Source organism: Sturnira hondurensis, unplaced genomic scaffold (genome assembly GCF_014824575.4).
Source record: "Sturnira hondurensis isolate 20B ecotype Veracruz unplaced genomic scaffold, ASM1482457v3 Scaffold0015596, whole genome shotgun sequence".
Taxonomy (NCBI): domain Eukaryota; kingdom Metazoa; phylum Chordata; class Mammalia; order Chiroptera; family Phyllostomidae; genus Sturnira; species Sturnira hondurensis.
Window position 1 is genome coordinate 23,688,704 of NW_028088227.1, and position 14,141 is coordinate 23,702,844.

General features: G+C 52.7%; 1 protein-coding gene across 4 annotated transcripts; it reads left to right on the forward strand.

Moving 5' to 3' along the window:
- The first annotated feature begins 2,512 nt into the window (after window positions 1-2,512).
- CUNH21orf58 (chromosome unknown C21orf58 homolog) lies at window positions 2,513-13,329 on the forward strand. 4 transcript variants are annotated; one of them, XM_037065160.1, is made up of 8 exons: window positions 2,513-2,768; window positions 3,707-3,767; window positions 4,201-4,274; window positions 4,995-5,177; window positions 7,655-7,766; window positions 11,967-12,106; window positions 12,494-12,729; window positions 13,086-13,329. In XM_037065160.1, the coding sequence occupies exons 1-8, from the start codon at window positions 2,709-2,711 to the stop codon at window positions 13,129-13,131; spliced, it is 912 nt and encodes a 303-aa protein (XP_036921055.1). In that variant the 5' UTR covers window positions 2,513-2,708; the 3' UTR covers window positions 13,132-13,329. The 4 variants fall into 4 exon arrangements, with proteins under 4 accessions (XP_036921055.1, XP_036921057.1, XP_036921056.1 ...); XM_037065162.1 differs by having other exon boundaries at window positions 13,172-13,329; XM_037065161.1 differs by having other exon boundaries at window positions 12,503-12,729.
- The last annotated feature ends 812 nt before the right edge of the window (window positions 13,330-14,141 follow it).

The window sequence follows — 14,141 nt, forward strand, 5'->3', positions numbered from 1 at the left end:
GCCACTTTTGCTGGGGAGAATGACAGTACTCCAAGTGGGCTACATCTAGAGAGGTGGCATAAAACACAAGATTGGGGTGGGTGACATTGTACAGGCGATGTTGCAGCAAGCATACCATGGCGCGTGGGCTTCCTCCTGCCTTACCCATTCCTGTGCCACCACTTGAAGGGGTTTGTGCAGAGGCGGTGTGCTCCCTGTGTGAGACATCACACATCTCCCTTCTCTGAGACAGACCAACAGGAAAATGCACTTTCTGTTAAGGTGCTGTGGTGGCATCTAGCTGACACAGCTCACCTTTCAACCTCAGTGAGAACATGTGATTCTAAGCAACCATGACTTACACAAATATTCGTTTGGAAGCCCTGGAAACTCAACTGCCAGAAAGTATTAGTGCTCTTGTGTGGCAACACAGCCCTTTGTGTGGCGAGTGAAGTTTCCAGTCTTAGCTCACAGAAATGAGCAGCTTGAGCAACCATGAGGTGGTGGGCTCATGAAACCAGGGGCCAGGCAGGCAATGACGGCTGACCACCACAGGATCAGACTTTCCAAGAGCAGCCGAAGACCCAGATCTATGCCTGAGTCTTTCAAACTGTGTGTTGCAACACTAAAAACTCCATGGGGGCCCTGTGCACAGTTTGCCCATAAGGGTTTGGTCAGTGGTTTCCAAATTGTGTTCCTCCAAATCCCAGCATCACGTCTGTGGTCATGCTCAACAGGTTCTCTAATTGTTGGGTACTTGCCCTCAAGGAGGGAAACATAACCCACCACTCCTTAAATGTGGGCTGGCTGTGCACAGCGACTTCCTTCCACAGAGGACAGTGTGGGGAGAGAAAAACAATGATGCAGAGTGGAGAAGCCTGGCTGACACGACCTCCGCCACGGCATCAAGGCGGACACCAGCAGTGACAGGTCGTGTTGACCGACAGCAGGCACCCTGGGTAGGATGTGATAAGGGCATCCTATTTAGAGGGTGCCTAGAACACCTCTGCGGTCTTCCTCCCAAGAAGCCATAACCCCAGTCTAGTCAGGAGAAAAACATGAGACAAATCTCAAGGGAGGGACGGTCTTCAAAATCCCTCACCCAGTCCCCTCAAGTCTGTCAAGGTCATCAAAAGCAAGAGGAGACAGGACATGGGACAGAAAAGGAAACTTAGACAAAAAGAATAAGGAAATGAAGTATGGGTTTTTAGTCGATGATAATGTATCAATATAGGTTCATTAATTTTAACAAATATGTGATACTAAAGAAGATATTAATTGGGGAACCTTATGTGGGATCTCTCTGTACTATCTTCTCAATTTTTCTGTTAATCTAAACTATTCAAAAAATAAAGTTTGTTTTATTTTAAACTAACAAATTCATACTCCTTGGGGTGTATATACCCCTGGAGTTACCTCCTAGCTACCTAAAATTGCTAAGTTAACTAGTTGTTGTGCACATTCAAATCTGTTTGAGCATTAGGGTTATGGTACATATAAAACCTAAATCCTGAGTTTTAAGGGATTTTGACCCAGTTTTGGCCATCTGAGGCAAGTTTCTGGGTTGGCCGCATGAGGAGAGGGCTGGCTGTAAGCTGCTGAGCTCCGCTCCTCCCCAGCCCTGGACTGAGGTCACAGTACCAGTTTCAAATCTGTTACAGCCCTTCATCGGTCAGTTCCACCCATTGAAAACCTGAAATGAAAAGCCAAGTGAACCAAGAACCGCTTCCTGGGTCTGTGACCTGTCCTCCGCATGCCATGCACTGGCTGCAAAGGCCTCCACTGCTGGGCCCACCCTCCTGCTCACACCTGCCCTGGGTGCCCCCTCGGCATAGCCATTAGGACACCCGCTGCTTCTTTGGCGGGGTCCCCACCTGGCAGTCCCAGTGGTGGACTCACATCCTGCCTGGTGGGGTGAGGGCCTGCCCCTGCCCCTCAAATGTTCAGGTGGGTGCGCATGGGGTGAGCACAACTCTGAGCCCCACCAGGAAGCCCCCAGGTGGGTTAGGCCAGGTCCTTGGTCCTGCCCTCTCTGTGGCCCAGAATTTCTTAAAATCCTCAGGGATCTGGGCTCCCCACCCTGTCCTCCTACTGTTGGGGCTTCACTCCCGTCATCCTATTGAGAGGGTGCCTAGGAGCAGCCAGGGGCCTGCCAGCCTCCTGAAGGTGGTAACGGATGGAGTGTGCAGGGCCCACGTGCAGTGGGGATGGATATGGCGGACCCGTCCCCACAGCCTTGCCCTCTTCTGGGCTCTGTCCAAAGGGTGAGGGGGGACACATGGTGGCGTGGGGACTGTCTTTCCCCCAGGTTCCCACTCTGCTCCTCTGGCCCCAGCTGTTGCCCACTTTTGTCCTCCCAAGAAGCCCAACTTGGCCACAGCTGGGAATGGTGGTGTTTGCAGGTAACCCCTGTGTGGGGAACTGGGCGGGGCCTGGGAAGGACTCTCAGAGAAAACCTGGCAACCTGGGGCCTGCCTGTCTGCAGCGCCTAGCAACCGCTGTGGCCATGCCAGTGTTGGCTTCAGATGCTGCAGCCCAGAGGGCTGTGGGGCCCTCCCACTCCTTGGCAGAGGCCAGTCTCCAGGAAGTGAACCGAGGCCAGCGCTACAATCCTTCAGTGACACCAGGGCTGAGGCTGCTTCTCTCAGGTAGCTGAGCTGTGCTTTCCTGCGATAACTGACAACCAGGAAGGGAGGGGCCTGCAGCGTCCCCTCTCCTACGGTCCTGAGATGCTGGACTCCTCTGTGGCAGACCAAATGACCCGCCTGACACTGAAACTATTGGAGAAGGTAAGGCAGCCAGGCACTTGTGTTTTCAACACCTAGTTAGAGAAACTCAGCTTTAAAAGGCAGGACTAGTTTTGTGAGTGCTGTGGCTCCCCAGCAAAATCCTCTCCTGTGGTTTGCAGCCTTGTAACGAAGGACTGTGGTTTCTTGGCTTTTCTTCTTTTTGTCTGTACAGAACCACGTAGGTTCTCCTGGCAGTTTCCACAGCCAGGACACAAGTCTGCACCTACTGGCTGGGCACTGCCAGGGCCCATGAAGGTAACCCCTGAGGGCCTCTGGGCTTCAGTGTTTAAAGGAAGACAGACACCTACCCCGAGTAGGACCCATAGGCCCCTGGGCTGGGCCCGGGGCAGGGGGCCTGGTGGCCCCTCCATCACACCGATCTTCTTATCCTCTAAGGGTCTGCATGGTCCATGGCTGGCCTGTCCTCACAGGTCGCCCAGCACAGCAACTCCTCCATGCCCCGACTTGCTTTGTTCCTCTTCTGCAGCCCTCACAGCCCTGCACCTTCCTGCCACCCCTCCTCTGGTGACCCATGGGCCACCTTGCAGGGGCCAGCAGGGGTCACCCCAGGACTGGTCCAGACTATGGCTGTCCAGCTCAAAGCCCACATGGAGCAGTCAGGGTGGTGGGGGACACAGAACTAGCCTGGGTCTGGCTGTTCAGAAAGCTGTGTGAGGGGGCCACACATGACAAAGTGTCCACCCTTAGAATTCAAGGGGGAACATGTGTGCTGTGTGGGGAATGTGACACACACGTCCCTGAGAGAGGATGACTGCCCTTGCAGCCTGTCCCACACCTCCATCACACAGCACTTCCTGCCCAGTCCCCTGTGTCTGGGGCACAGCCAGGAACACAGGCGGGTGCCCCATGCCAGCCTGTGCCCTGCTCACACTGAGCCTATCCCAGAGCCTGCCCCTGCCACGGTCTCTTCCTCACAGAAACTGGAGCGAGAGCGTGAGGATGTGGAAGGGGATTCTGAGGACCCCCATCTTGTACCTGGTAAGAGCTGGACCCCGTGGGCAGGCGTGAGACCTTCTGCTCAGGTCCCACCCACTCCTGTCACTGGCAAGACTGTGCTTAATGCTGTTGCCTGTGTCCAAGGCTGAAGTATGTCTTTTTGTTTTCATCTTCACAACATTCACTGACACACACGTGCATACACATACACATACATGCATGCAGAGCATACCTCACATGCACTCATACCCTCACACACGCCTGCTCATTCACACACAGGCGCACGCCAGGTGCTCTGCTGAGTGCACCCTCACATCCTATTTGTCACCATCATCTGCAAACCTCAGGACAGGAACATCCCTCACCCCCATTTTCCAGGTGAGAAAATGGAGGGTCTGGTCACCTCCAGGTCTCGGTGGGTAAGGTTGGGGGGTGCTGATGGGTCTGCACATCACTCAGCACAGCTTCCCTCCAGGACAAGAAAGCAGGCCGGATGCAGCCCTGCGGAGCGCCCTGAGGAGGAGAAAGGACCTTCTGCAGAGACTCTGGGTAGGTCGGCGTGGCAGCAGCCTTGCCGGAGCTGTCTGTAGCTGAAACTGCTGGCCACCACACTCAGACCTGAGTGGGGGGTGGGGTGCAGGTGGGAGTTGGGGGTGTCCCGCCTTTCTGGACTCGGCACTGGTTCTCTGAGGTTCGTGACCTGTGGACGGGTAGCTGGTGAACTGGGAGCAGCTGAGAGACTTCACACCTGGGGCATGGAACAGACTAAATGGAGAAAGGAACATGCTCGCACTATCTATGGTCTGGGCCCTGACAAGCAAGTGATTAGCTACGACATCCGCTCTGGTGGTACATTATCCAAGGAGGAAATGCTGAATAAAGGGCCCGATTCCTACAGGAAGTGGAATTCCAAGAAGCCCAGGGGCCCGGTCCCAACTCCACCCACCAGCATCAGGAAGGTGCACACAAAGTCCACACAAATAGTTATGATAAATGTCACACTCGTAGTAGAGGGGATGCTGAGGCAGCTAGACCCAGAAACTAGTTCATACGATTTGGTAAATTTTAAAAGGAGCGGTGTTCTTGTGTGTGCCCTGTCTCAAAGGGCCCTTGGGCCTGGCTCCAGTTCCAGGGAAGCCCTGTGGTGGAGCAATGAAGACCCCAGGTGTCCTGCATGGGCCACCCAGCGTGGAGGACCCCAGCACACAGACTCTCTCACAGGGCTCGGTGGCTGCCCTTTAATGCAGCAGTCCCGGCCTGGCATTGCAGGAACAACACCTCCTGGAAGAGCTCGCCCGCACCCGTGCCTTTGCCTGGAGGGGGCCCAGGAGAGGAGCCCATCCGTCAGAGCTGCCTCCGGAGGTACCCCCCGGGATCCCGGCTTCACCCGGCTACCCCTCTGCCTCCCCAGCCCCACCAGCCCTGGAGCTGCCTCGGGTCATCCAACACTCGGTAGGTCTTTGGGTGAAGCCGGGGGCAGAACCACTGTGGGAAGGCTGTGCCCACAGAGGCCTCCTATCTGCGGCAAGCTCAGCAGCATTATGAGAGTGCGCTGAAGAGGGAGAGCCAGCAGCGGCCATGCCCAGGCATTCACAAGGACTTCAGTGACTCACCTCGGTCATCCTCAAAGGTGCCCTAAGACAGGGCTTTGGGGGAGGTCTTGTTCCCTTATTAAAGGTGAGAGGCTGGGGTCCCAGCCCCAGGTCCTAACTTTTGCTCTAGGAGAAGTATTATGGAAATTCAGCATCCAGAGGACCCTGGATCTGGGGAAGAGGCATGTTAACTCTTTTTCAAAACTCCATAATGACCAGGAGATGCTTAAGACAATTTCAAGGGCACAATTTAAGAAAAAGGTGGGGGGCAGTGTCCCAATGTTAAGAGACTCATACCTTCATTCGGCATTCTGGGTTGCAAACAATGGAAAGCGCCTGACTTTCAGCAAAAGGGATTGTGTCCGAGGCCAGCTGGGACTCAGAGGAGGGACAGAAGCTGGAACCTGGCACATGGGGGCCTCAGGGAGAAGACCAGTGTGACTGGTGAGAAGACATGGCTGAGGAAGTGGGCAGGCCCAGCTGCAGGGGCTGGCCAGGGAGTTTGATGGCGCTGGCAGGCTGGGTCAGGACCTGGAGAACACTTGTTCTTTGTGAGGGAGCCTGGCAGCCCATGGTGGAGGGGATGGAGTGGGAAGGGATGCCTCGGAGGGGTCCATGCTCATGGAGCGCCCAGAGCCCCCTTTGCTCCTGGGCTGTCTGTGTCCAGGTTCCAGTTATCCCAAGACTGTGACCCCCTCCGTGCTGTCTTCCGACACATGGAACCTCCCTTCAGGTACCAAGGGAGGGTGGGGGCATAAGCACAGGAGGCTCCCCCCAGTCTCAAGCACATTCACACTTCCTGCACTTGACCAGGGTCTGGCCATGCTCCCCTGTATCAGTCTCAGTACCAGTGACACCAAGAGGCCAATGAGGACCCTTAGTCACTGAATTTCTAGAAGCTGGACTCAAAGAGCCGGGGGTAGGAAGGCCCTCAGCCAGGACAGGCAGGCATAGCACTCCACGAGGGCCTCCTCGGTCGATGCCGGGGGTGGACACTATTGCTGTACCTAAAGTTGGCCTGCCACCTGCATCTACACAACTTGCAAGCTAATAATACACTTGTAAATGTTTGGGGGAGAAAAATCAAAGGAAGAGCAGTTAGGGACACACGAAAACGATATGAAATGCAAACCTCCGTGCTCATAAATAGTCTCCCTGGACTGGCCTCCTTAGTTGGCACCTGTGCTGAGCAGTCGGCCCACAGACCCGAGAGGCTCCTGGAAGAAGCTTGCCTGCTGTGGCCTATACCATGCTTTCTGTGACCTGAGAGAGAAGGGACAGAGTCAGGGCCTTGTACAGCCGCAAAGGACTAAAACAAAGTCTTCGTGGTGTGCACTCACTGCCCGGCGCATGCTCAGAATTGTTGTACATTTATTTTTACCTCAGGAGAGAAGCCAGAGGTTATTTTCGTGACACATTTCTTGGGTGCCTCTGTTAAAGCGGTATTAATGAAACTGGGGATTAGCTTAGCCCAGACAAGCCAGGAAATGTGGGGAACATTAAAAATACCACTTATTAGCTGGAGCTACCCTAACAACGTAACACAGACAGGTGGCTTCAATGACAGAAATGTATTTCTCACAGTTCTGGAGGCTGGACTAGAGGCTGGAAGCCCAAGATCAAGGTGCTGGCCAGTATGGCTTCCAGAGAGGGCTCTCTTCCCGGCTTGCAGATGGCTGCATCTCCCTGTCCTCACATGCCACAGAGAGAGGGCTGGTGTCTCTTCTTATAAGGGCACCAGTCCTATTGGACCAGGGCCCACCTTTATGGCCTCATTTAACCTTTGTCACCTGTTCACAGGCCCTGTTTCCAAATACAGTCACATCAGAGGTGAGGGCTACAACATATGACTTTGGAGGGGGGCAGGTTAACACAGACATTCAGTCCATAATATACCATGTCTTAAGTAATGCCCAGATTCACATATTTATCTGTTCAGCTGCTAATTCAACCTCTCATTACAGTTGTCCTTGGATGGATATGTAGATAAGTAGATGGTAGATTGGTGGATGGCCAAATGATGAGGTAGATGCATGGGTGGATAGGTGAGTGGATGAGTGGGAGAGTGAGCAGACGGGTAGATGGACAGGTGGTTGGATGGATGGGTTACTAGGTGAGTGGATAGGTGGATGGGTGGGTAGGTGAGGGATGGATGGGGGGCTTACTGGTTGACCAGATGGATTACTGTGTGGGTAGATGGATGGGTGAGTGGGTGGGTGGACAGATGGGTGAGTGGGTGGGTGAATAGGTGAGTGGGTAGATGTGTGGATAGGTGGGTGCTATTGAATACTCTCTCCAAGGATGCATTCAGGTAGCTGGTTACCTGACTCTCCCTAGGTCCCCCGGCCTCCCGCCACCATCATCCAGCAGCTCCCTCAGCAACCAGTCATCGCACAGATTCCGCCTCCCCAGGCCATTCCGACTCAAAGGTCAGGAAGCATTAAGGAAGGTAAGTGTTTGATAGTAATATTGTTACGGGCTACCAAATTCTCTGCTGAAAGGAAAAATATTTTGTGAGCACGATAGTCATTAAGGGTCGACTTTTGGCTACTCAACTGAAGTTACTCGTTACCAACATGAAAATGGCTTTAACTTTGAGAAATGCTTTTAATGTGATTAGGAATGCAAAGACTATTGGGCTCCAATCCCAGGTCATCTAATTACTGGCTCTACAAAAACCTTGGTTAAAATGCTTCTTTTTAAATAAGTTTTAAATACATGATTTTAAAAAGAGCTTTACTGAGATGATAGAATCACTGGCGCACATTTGATGCATACAGTTTGGTAAGTTTTGACACATGGGTACACACATGACAGCAAATCGAGTTAGTGAAACATCTGCCCCCTGCCCAAAGCTTCCTCATACCCCTTGTCACTCCCTCCTTCTGGCCCCACAGGCAACTGCTGATCAGCCTTTGCCCCAGCATGTTAATTAGCATTTTCATGTTAATTAGCATTAACATGCCCCAGCATGTTAATTAGCATTTTCTAGATTCCAAGTACACAGAGTGACAGAGGATGCACTGTCTCGTGTGGCCACTTTGATTCAGCGTAATTGTCCTCAGAGTCCTGACTCTGGTGGGTTCCTTGTCACGGCCGAGTGTCTGCATTAGTTTCTTTCTCCTTTCTCCTGCTGACGGACATTTGGGTTGTGGGTCATGGGCATTTGTGTCTGAGTCTCCCGTGGACATGTTTCCATCTCTTTTTGGTAAATATAAAAAAGCAGAATGCCCTGATCATGTGGAAGTCTGTGTTTAATTCTACGAAAACTGCCAAACTGTGTCCATAGTGTCTGTACATTTTACATCTCTACCAGCTGTGTGAGGTTCCTGTTCCTCCACATCCCCCTTTGGCACAGTCAGGCTTTTTAGTCTCGGCCATTTTAATGGGGAAGTGGTAGGTCATTGTCATTTCCCTAGTGATGGATGGTGTTGAGGGTCTAGGGGCAGGCAGACCTGTCTATAGGATCAGCTAACCAGTGTTCTCAATTCAGTCCCAGTGGCTAAAACCAACTAGTTCAATTACTGCAGCACATCATGGATGGTGGCACGTGCCAGGCTCAGTCCAAGGCTGCCACACAGCTCTTCCAGGGGAGCCATTCGCACACCGAGGTGCCTTGGAGGTGCGGAGGGCCCCGCCTTTCCTCACTATCTGTTGTTGGTTTTTCCGGATGAACTTCAGCGGTTGGATTGCCAAGGCAAACTGAGCAAACTGTGCTTGTGTGTGTACACAAATGCTTTTATGCCCTAAAAGCAGCATTTAAAATTAGCGATTAAGAGTGAAATATTTGCCATGGCTGGTGTAGCTCAGTGGATTGAGGGCAGGCTGCAAAACAAAGGGCCACTGGTTCGATTCCCAGTCAGGGCACATGCCTGGGTTGCAGGCCAGGTCCCAATATGGGACGTGTGAGAGGCAACCATACATTGATATTTCTCTCCCTCTTTCTCCTTCTTTTCCCCTTTCTCTAAAAATGAATAAATAAAATCTTTTAAAAAATTTAAAAAATGAAATATTCAATTCATAGCTAGCTATTTAGAAAAAGTAAGGTCAAATTCCTTACCCCATTCCTGACAAAAAAATGAACTCCAACTGAATCAACTATTACCTAAGTGGAATCACACAGCGTCTGTGCCTGGAGTAATATCCTCAAGATTCCCCCATTTTGTAGTGTGTGTCAGAACCTCCCTCCTTTTTATTTTTTATTTTTATTTATCTTTAGAGAGGAAGGGAAGGAGAGAGGGGGAGAAACATCAATGTATGGTTGCCTCTGGCGTGTCCCCTGCCGGGAACTGGCCTGCAACCCAGGCATGTGCCCTGACTGGGAATTGAACCACGATCCTCTGGTTCGCAGGCCGACGCTCAATCTGCTGAGCTACACCGGCCAGGGCAGAACCTCCCTCCTTTTTAAGGCAGAGTAATATTCCACTGTGTGTATGGATGCTCATCTCTTCATCCATCTGTGGACACTTCCGTGGCTTCCACTTCAACCTTCTTAAGTTAATCACATCTACAAGGTCCCTTTTGCCCTGTAGTGGAACACAATCACAGGTTCTGGGGATCAGGCTGTGGGCATCACTGGGGCCATGATGCAGCCCACAGTCTGTGGGTGCCTTCTGTTGGGGGCTCGGGTGTCCAGTTCTTTCCTGTGGTGGCTGCTGTAGCAGTGCTGCTCTGGAACTTCCTGTCTTCTGGTGAGGGGACTGGACAAGGGCACGTGTTGGGAGATGAGACAGCCCGGTCAGGAAACATTGCCAGACAGTCTTCCCGATGAGCGATGCCCTGTAGGTGTCACGGAAGGGAAGGAGAGCTTCAGCTGCCCACGGCCACTCGCCAACACCGAGTTTTCAGATTTGCTTTGCATTTTTGCCAACCTGGAGGACATGTGTGGTAGCTCAGTCTGGCTGTAATTTGCATTTCCCCTTCTTACCTATTTATTGGCCATCTGAATATCCTTTTTGTGAAGTGCCCGTTTAAGTGTTTTGCCCATTTTTCTTTAGGTCATCTGCCTCTTATTGATTTATAGGAATTCTTTCTATTCTGCAATGGATCCTTTTTTGATATATGTACAATATTACAAATATTAAGTCCTTTGTGTGGCTTTCCCTTTCAGTCTTCATGGTTTTGGATGAACAGTAGTTCTTAATTTTAATAAAGCTCAGTTTTCCAGGCTCTTGTCTTTATGGTTAGTGCCTTGGGTATCCTGTTTAAGAAGTCTTCACCAGCTCAAGGTCATGGTGCCTCCTAAGGCTTGGTGTACATTTCACACTCAGATTTACAATCCACCTGGAGTGGATATGTGTGCTGCCAGTTAGGGATCAATGTGATTTTTCTGCCATGGACATCAGTTTGACCCTGTGCCATTGACTAAAGACTCAGTGTCCCATTGTGCTGACATGTCCCTTTGTCATGGAGTGTCCCTTCAGCGATGTGTCCATTTCTGTGCCCTCCTGCCTGCTCTAATCTTTTCAGTCCTGACTCTGTCAGTGGGAGTACTGCGGGCCTGCCAGGGGAAGCCTTCCCTTGGAGGGCTCCCGCTGCTCCTGGGTGGGCACCGCCCCAGCCCTGGGGAAAATCTGTGTTAGTCAGGGCTCTCCAGAGAAACAGAACCAATAGGTTGTATATACTGGGAGAAAGATGTGTTTTAAGGGGTTGGCCCATGCAATTATGGAGGCCTGGTTAGTTCAAAATCTGCATGGTGGGCTGGCCTGCTGGGGACCCAGGAGGTTTGAGCGGGGAGGCTGTTGGCTGGAGTCCTGTGTCCTGTGCCCTGTTGGAGCCCCTGCCCCCAGGCTTCCAGGCTCCTGTTTGTTTGCCCGGGAATATCAACACCCGTAGTGGACCCTCACTTTGATGAGGCTGACAGAGCCTGGAGGAAATGCCTAATTTCCAAGCTATAGCTGCTATAGGAAAAACCCACATTTGCCTCTCATGCTGACAAAATTTGCATGTTTTATAGTATCCAGAGTTGGTGAATATATCCTGGAGCAGCTGTAGCAAAGCACCACAAGCCAGGTGTTTAAAACCACAGAAATCCGCTCTGTCACAGTATGGAGGCCAGAAGTCCAAAACCCAGGTGTTGCAGGACCAAACTCCCTCCAGGGAGGGTCCTTCCCGCCTCTTCCAGCCATGGCTCCAGGTTTCCTGGGCTGTGGCCGTATCACTCATCCCTGTCCAAGTCTGTGTCTCCCCTGTGGTTTCCACCTCCATCTGCCTGTCTCTTGTAAACACGCTTGTTCTGGACTTGGGGCCCACCTGGATAAGCCAGGGTGATCTCATCTCAAGGTCCTTCATCACACCTGCAAAGACCCTTTCTCCAAATAAGGCCACATTCTGAGGTCTTGGGTTAGATTGTGGACACACATTTTGGGGCCCATCATGCAGCCCAGGTGGTGCATGAGGAATCTGCTAGGGGAAGGCAAGTGGAGACACCTCCTGGGAGCCCCGCCAGACACCATCCACACACTATAGCATGCATCCCCTCAGACCTGGAAGCTTCAAATCTGGGAATGTGCACCGCTCCCCAGGAGGAACAGACACCTGTAACGTGCTACATCTGTTTCAGTAAACAGGCTGCTCTATAGCCCTGTTCTCGAGGCTGGCCCCCCGCCAGCCATCTGTGTCTCACCAGGCCCCAATGACCCCCTTTCAGACATGGTGGAGATGATGCTGCTGCAGAATGCACAGATGCACCAGGTCATCATGCAGAACCTGATGCTCCAAGCCCTGCCCCCAGCGGCCCCTGTGTCCTCCAGGGGGCCACAGGCCACACTCCTGAACCCCACATCACAGGTAGGCTCAGCTTGGAACACACACTGGGCAAAGAAGGCCACCCAAGTCAATATCTGAGCAGCTTCTCTTCTGGAAAATTGTGCATCTAACTCTGAAAAGCATATTTTTGGCTCTGGGGGTCAGTGATGCAGCTGTGAAGCCACCCACTTCTCCCCTGCCCCCACCCAGACGAGGAATGGGTTGCACCGTTTGGGGCCCAGAAGCTGCCTCCTTGATCTGGATGAGCTCTCCCTTCCTTTCTCCCCTCCGCACCGTCCCTCTCTCTGCCCTTTCTGGGCTCTGAGCCTACCCTAAGTCAGGAACAGCAGTGGGGAGTATGGGTGGGGGAGAGGAGTGCCCAGAGTGGTGGTCCCAGTGGAAATGAGCTGGTGTCTGTGCTGTGCTGAGGGTCCGCAGCGGGCTCACCCCACTGTCCTGCGAGCTGAGAGGCAGAAGCCGCCCTCCGTGCACCACCACCACCACTACGCACCTCCAGCCCCGCTGCAGGCTGTCCCTGCACCTGGCTCACCCATGGCTTACTCCACCTGGCCCATGGCGGTCTCTGCCACCGCCCTCCCAGCTGCTGCTGGCTTCCTGCCTTCTGTGCGCCACATGGTCGCCCCCTCTGCCGATGCTTTTAGCAGGTAAGGACCCCAGGACCCCGTCCCCCTTCCCCAGGCCTACTGAGAAGCAGGTGAATGTGGGTCTTTGTCAGGTCCCTAGGCCACAGCAGGGAATTTTGAAAGGCCCAGCCAAAAGACCATGGCAGCCTCACACACCCCAACCCCCATTACCATGGCTCTAGCCTCCCCATCCAGCCACCAGCAGAGAGCTGCCTGCAGCTCTGCCTGCAGCTTGTGTGGCCCAGATGACCATGGGTATGTCCAGTCCAAGCACAGCTGTGAGGGCTCCCACTGGATCTGGACCAGGACTCACCTGCCATGTGGAATCTGCCAGCCCTAGGGAGCAGTAATGACACCCACACTTGTCTTTCCTCCAGGGCCGCACCTGACAGTTTCCTGCCCCCACCGGCTCCTGGCCAGTGAGCCCCCCTCGCCTATTGAGCCCTCGGTCCCTCTCCCCCAGGGGCGTGGTCTGAAAAACCAGGCGGAAGCCTAGCAGCATCTCTGGATGTCAGACTGAAGATCACGAAGAAATATGGGAACTTCGTCAGAGAAGATGGCCAGGAGTCACAGGAAGAAGATCCATAGGTTTAGCCACATAAAAATATAAACCTCCCTATGGCAACAAATACCACAAAGTTAAGTCTAGTGATGCCTGGGAGATGTCTGCCCCGCGGGAGGTGGCTGCAGACCGTGACGTGCTACCTGAAGGGCAGGCCCTCTGCTGGCTCGGCCTTCCTCCCGCAGACAGAGCCCGAGGAGCTGCACAGGGCTCCTCGCGAGGGGGTCTGGGAACCGAGGCCCTATGCCTCTGTGGGGTTTCTTACCCGATGAATCCGTCACCTTTACTCTTGTTGTACTTTCTGTTACTTGATTTTCCCTCGATGGAATTATGTTCCCTTCTTTTTAATATTGTTTTCATGTAAGTGTCATTTTTTAATAGTATGCATATTTTCATGGCCCCTCTTAGGATACATTATCAGGTTCGCTACGTTGTTCACAAGCAGGGACACTGTCTTTGCACCCTTGGGTTCTCCAGGAGGATGTTGGAGGGAGCATGATGTCCGCTTTGCTGCAAGTTCCCTCTGGGCTGACGTCAGGGCTGGGCTGTCCCCACAGCCGGGCTGTCCCTCGGCCACCTCTCTTGTTAAATGCACCAATTAAAGGTCTGACTGTATTTCCTATTTCACAGAAACTTTTTCTAACGTGGCTTTGGTTCTATTTCTCATCATTATTAATAGAGGGGAAAAAGTCTGACAAGTCCACTGCCTTTGGAAAGCCTGGTAAGTTGGGAAAACTTGGTCCAGTGCACCTTCCCCATTAGGGGGTAAATCACACAGGGTCATGTGGGAGTCACATGAAAAGCCTCACGGGGGCACCTAATGGTCATGGAGGGCACATGGGAATCCTGTTGGGTGTTGGGGGATCACATG

Excerpts from the sequence above, each read along its gene's own strand:
- CUNH21orf58 (XM_037065160.1), top strand. The coding sequence starts at position 2,709 with ATGCTGGACTCCTCTGTGGCAGACCAAATGACCCGCCTGACACTGAAA. Across the intron at positions 3,768-4,200 it reads GGACCCCCATCTTGTACCTG|GACAAGAAAGCAGGCCGGAT; the intron begins GTAAGAGCTGGA and ends GCTTCCCTCCAG. Across the intron at positions 4,275-4,994 it reads ACCTTCTGCAGAGACTCTGG|GAACAACACCTCCTGGAAGA; the intron begins GTAGGTCGGCGT and ends CTGGCATTGCAG.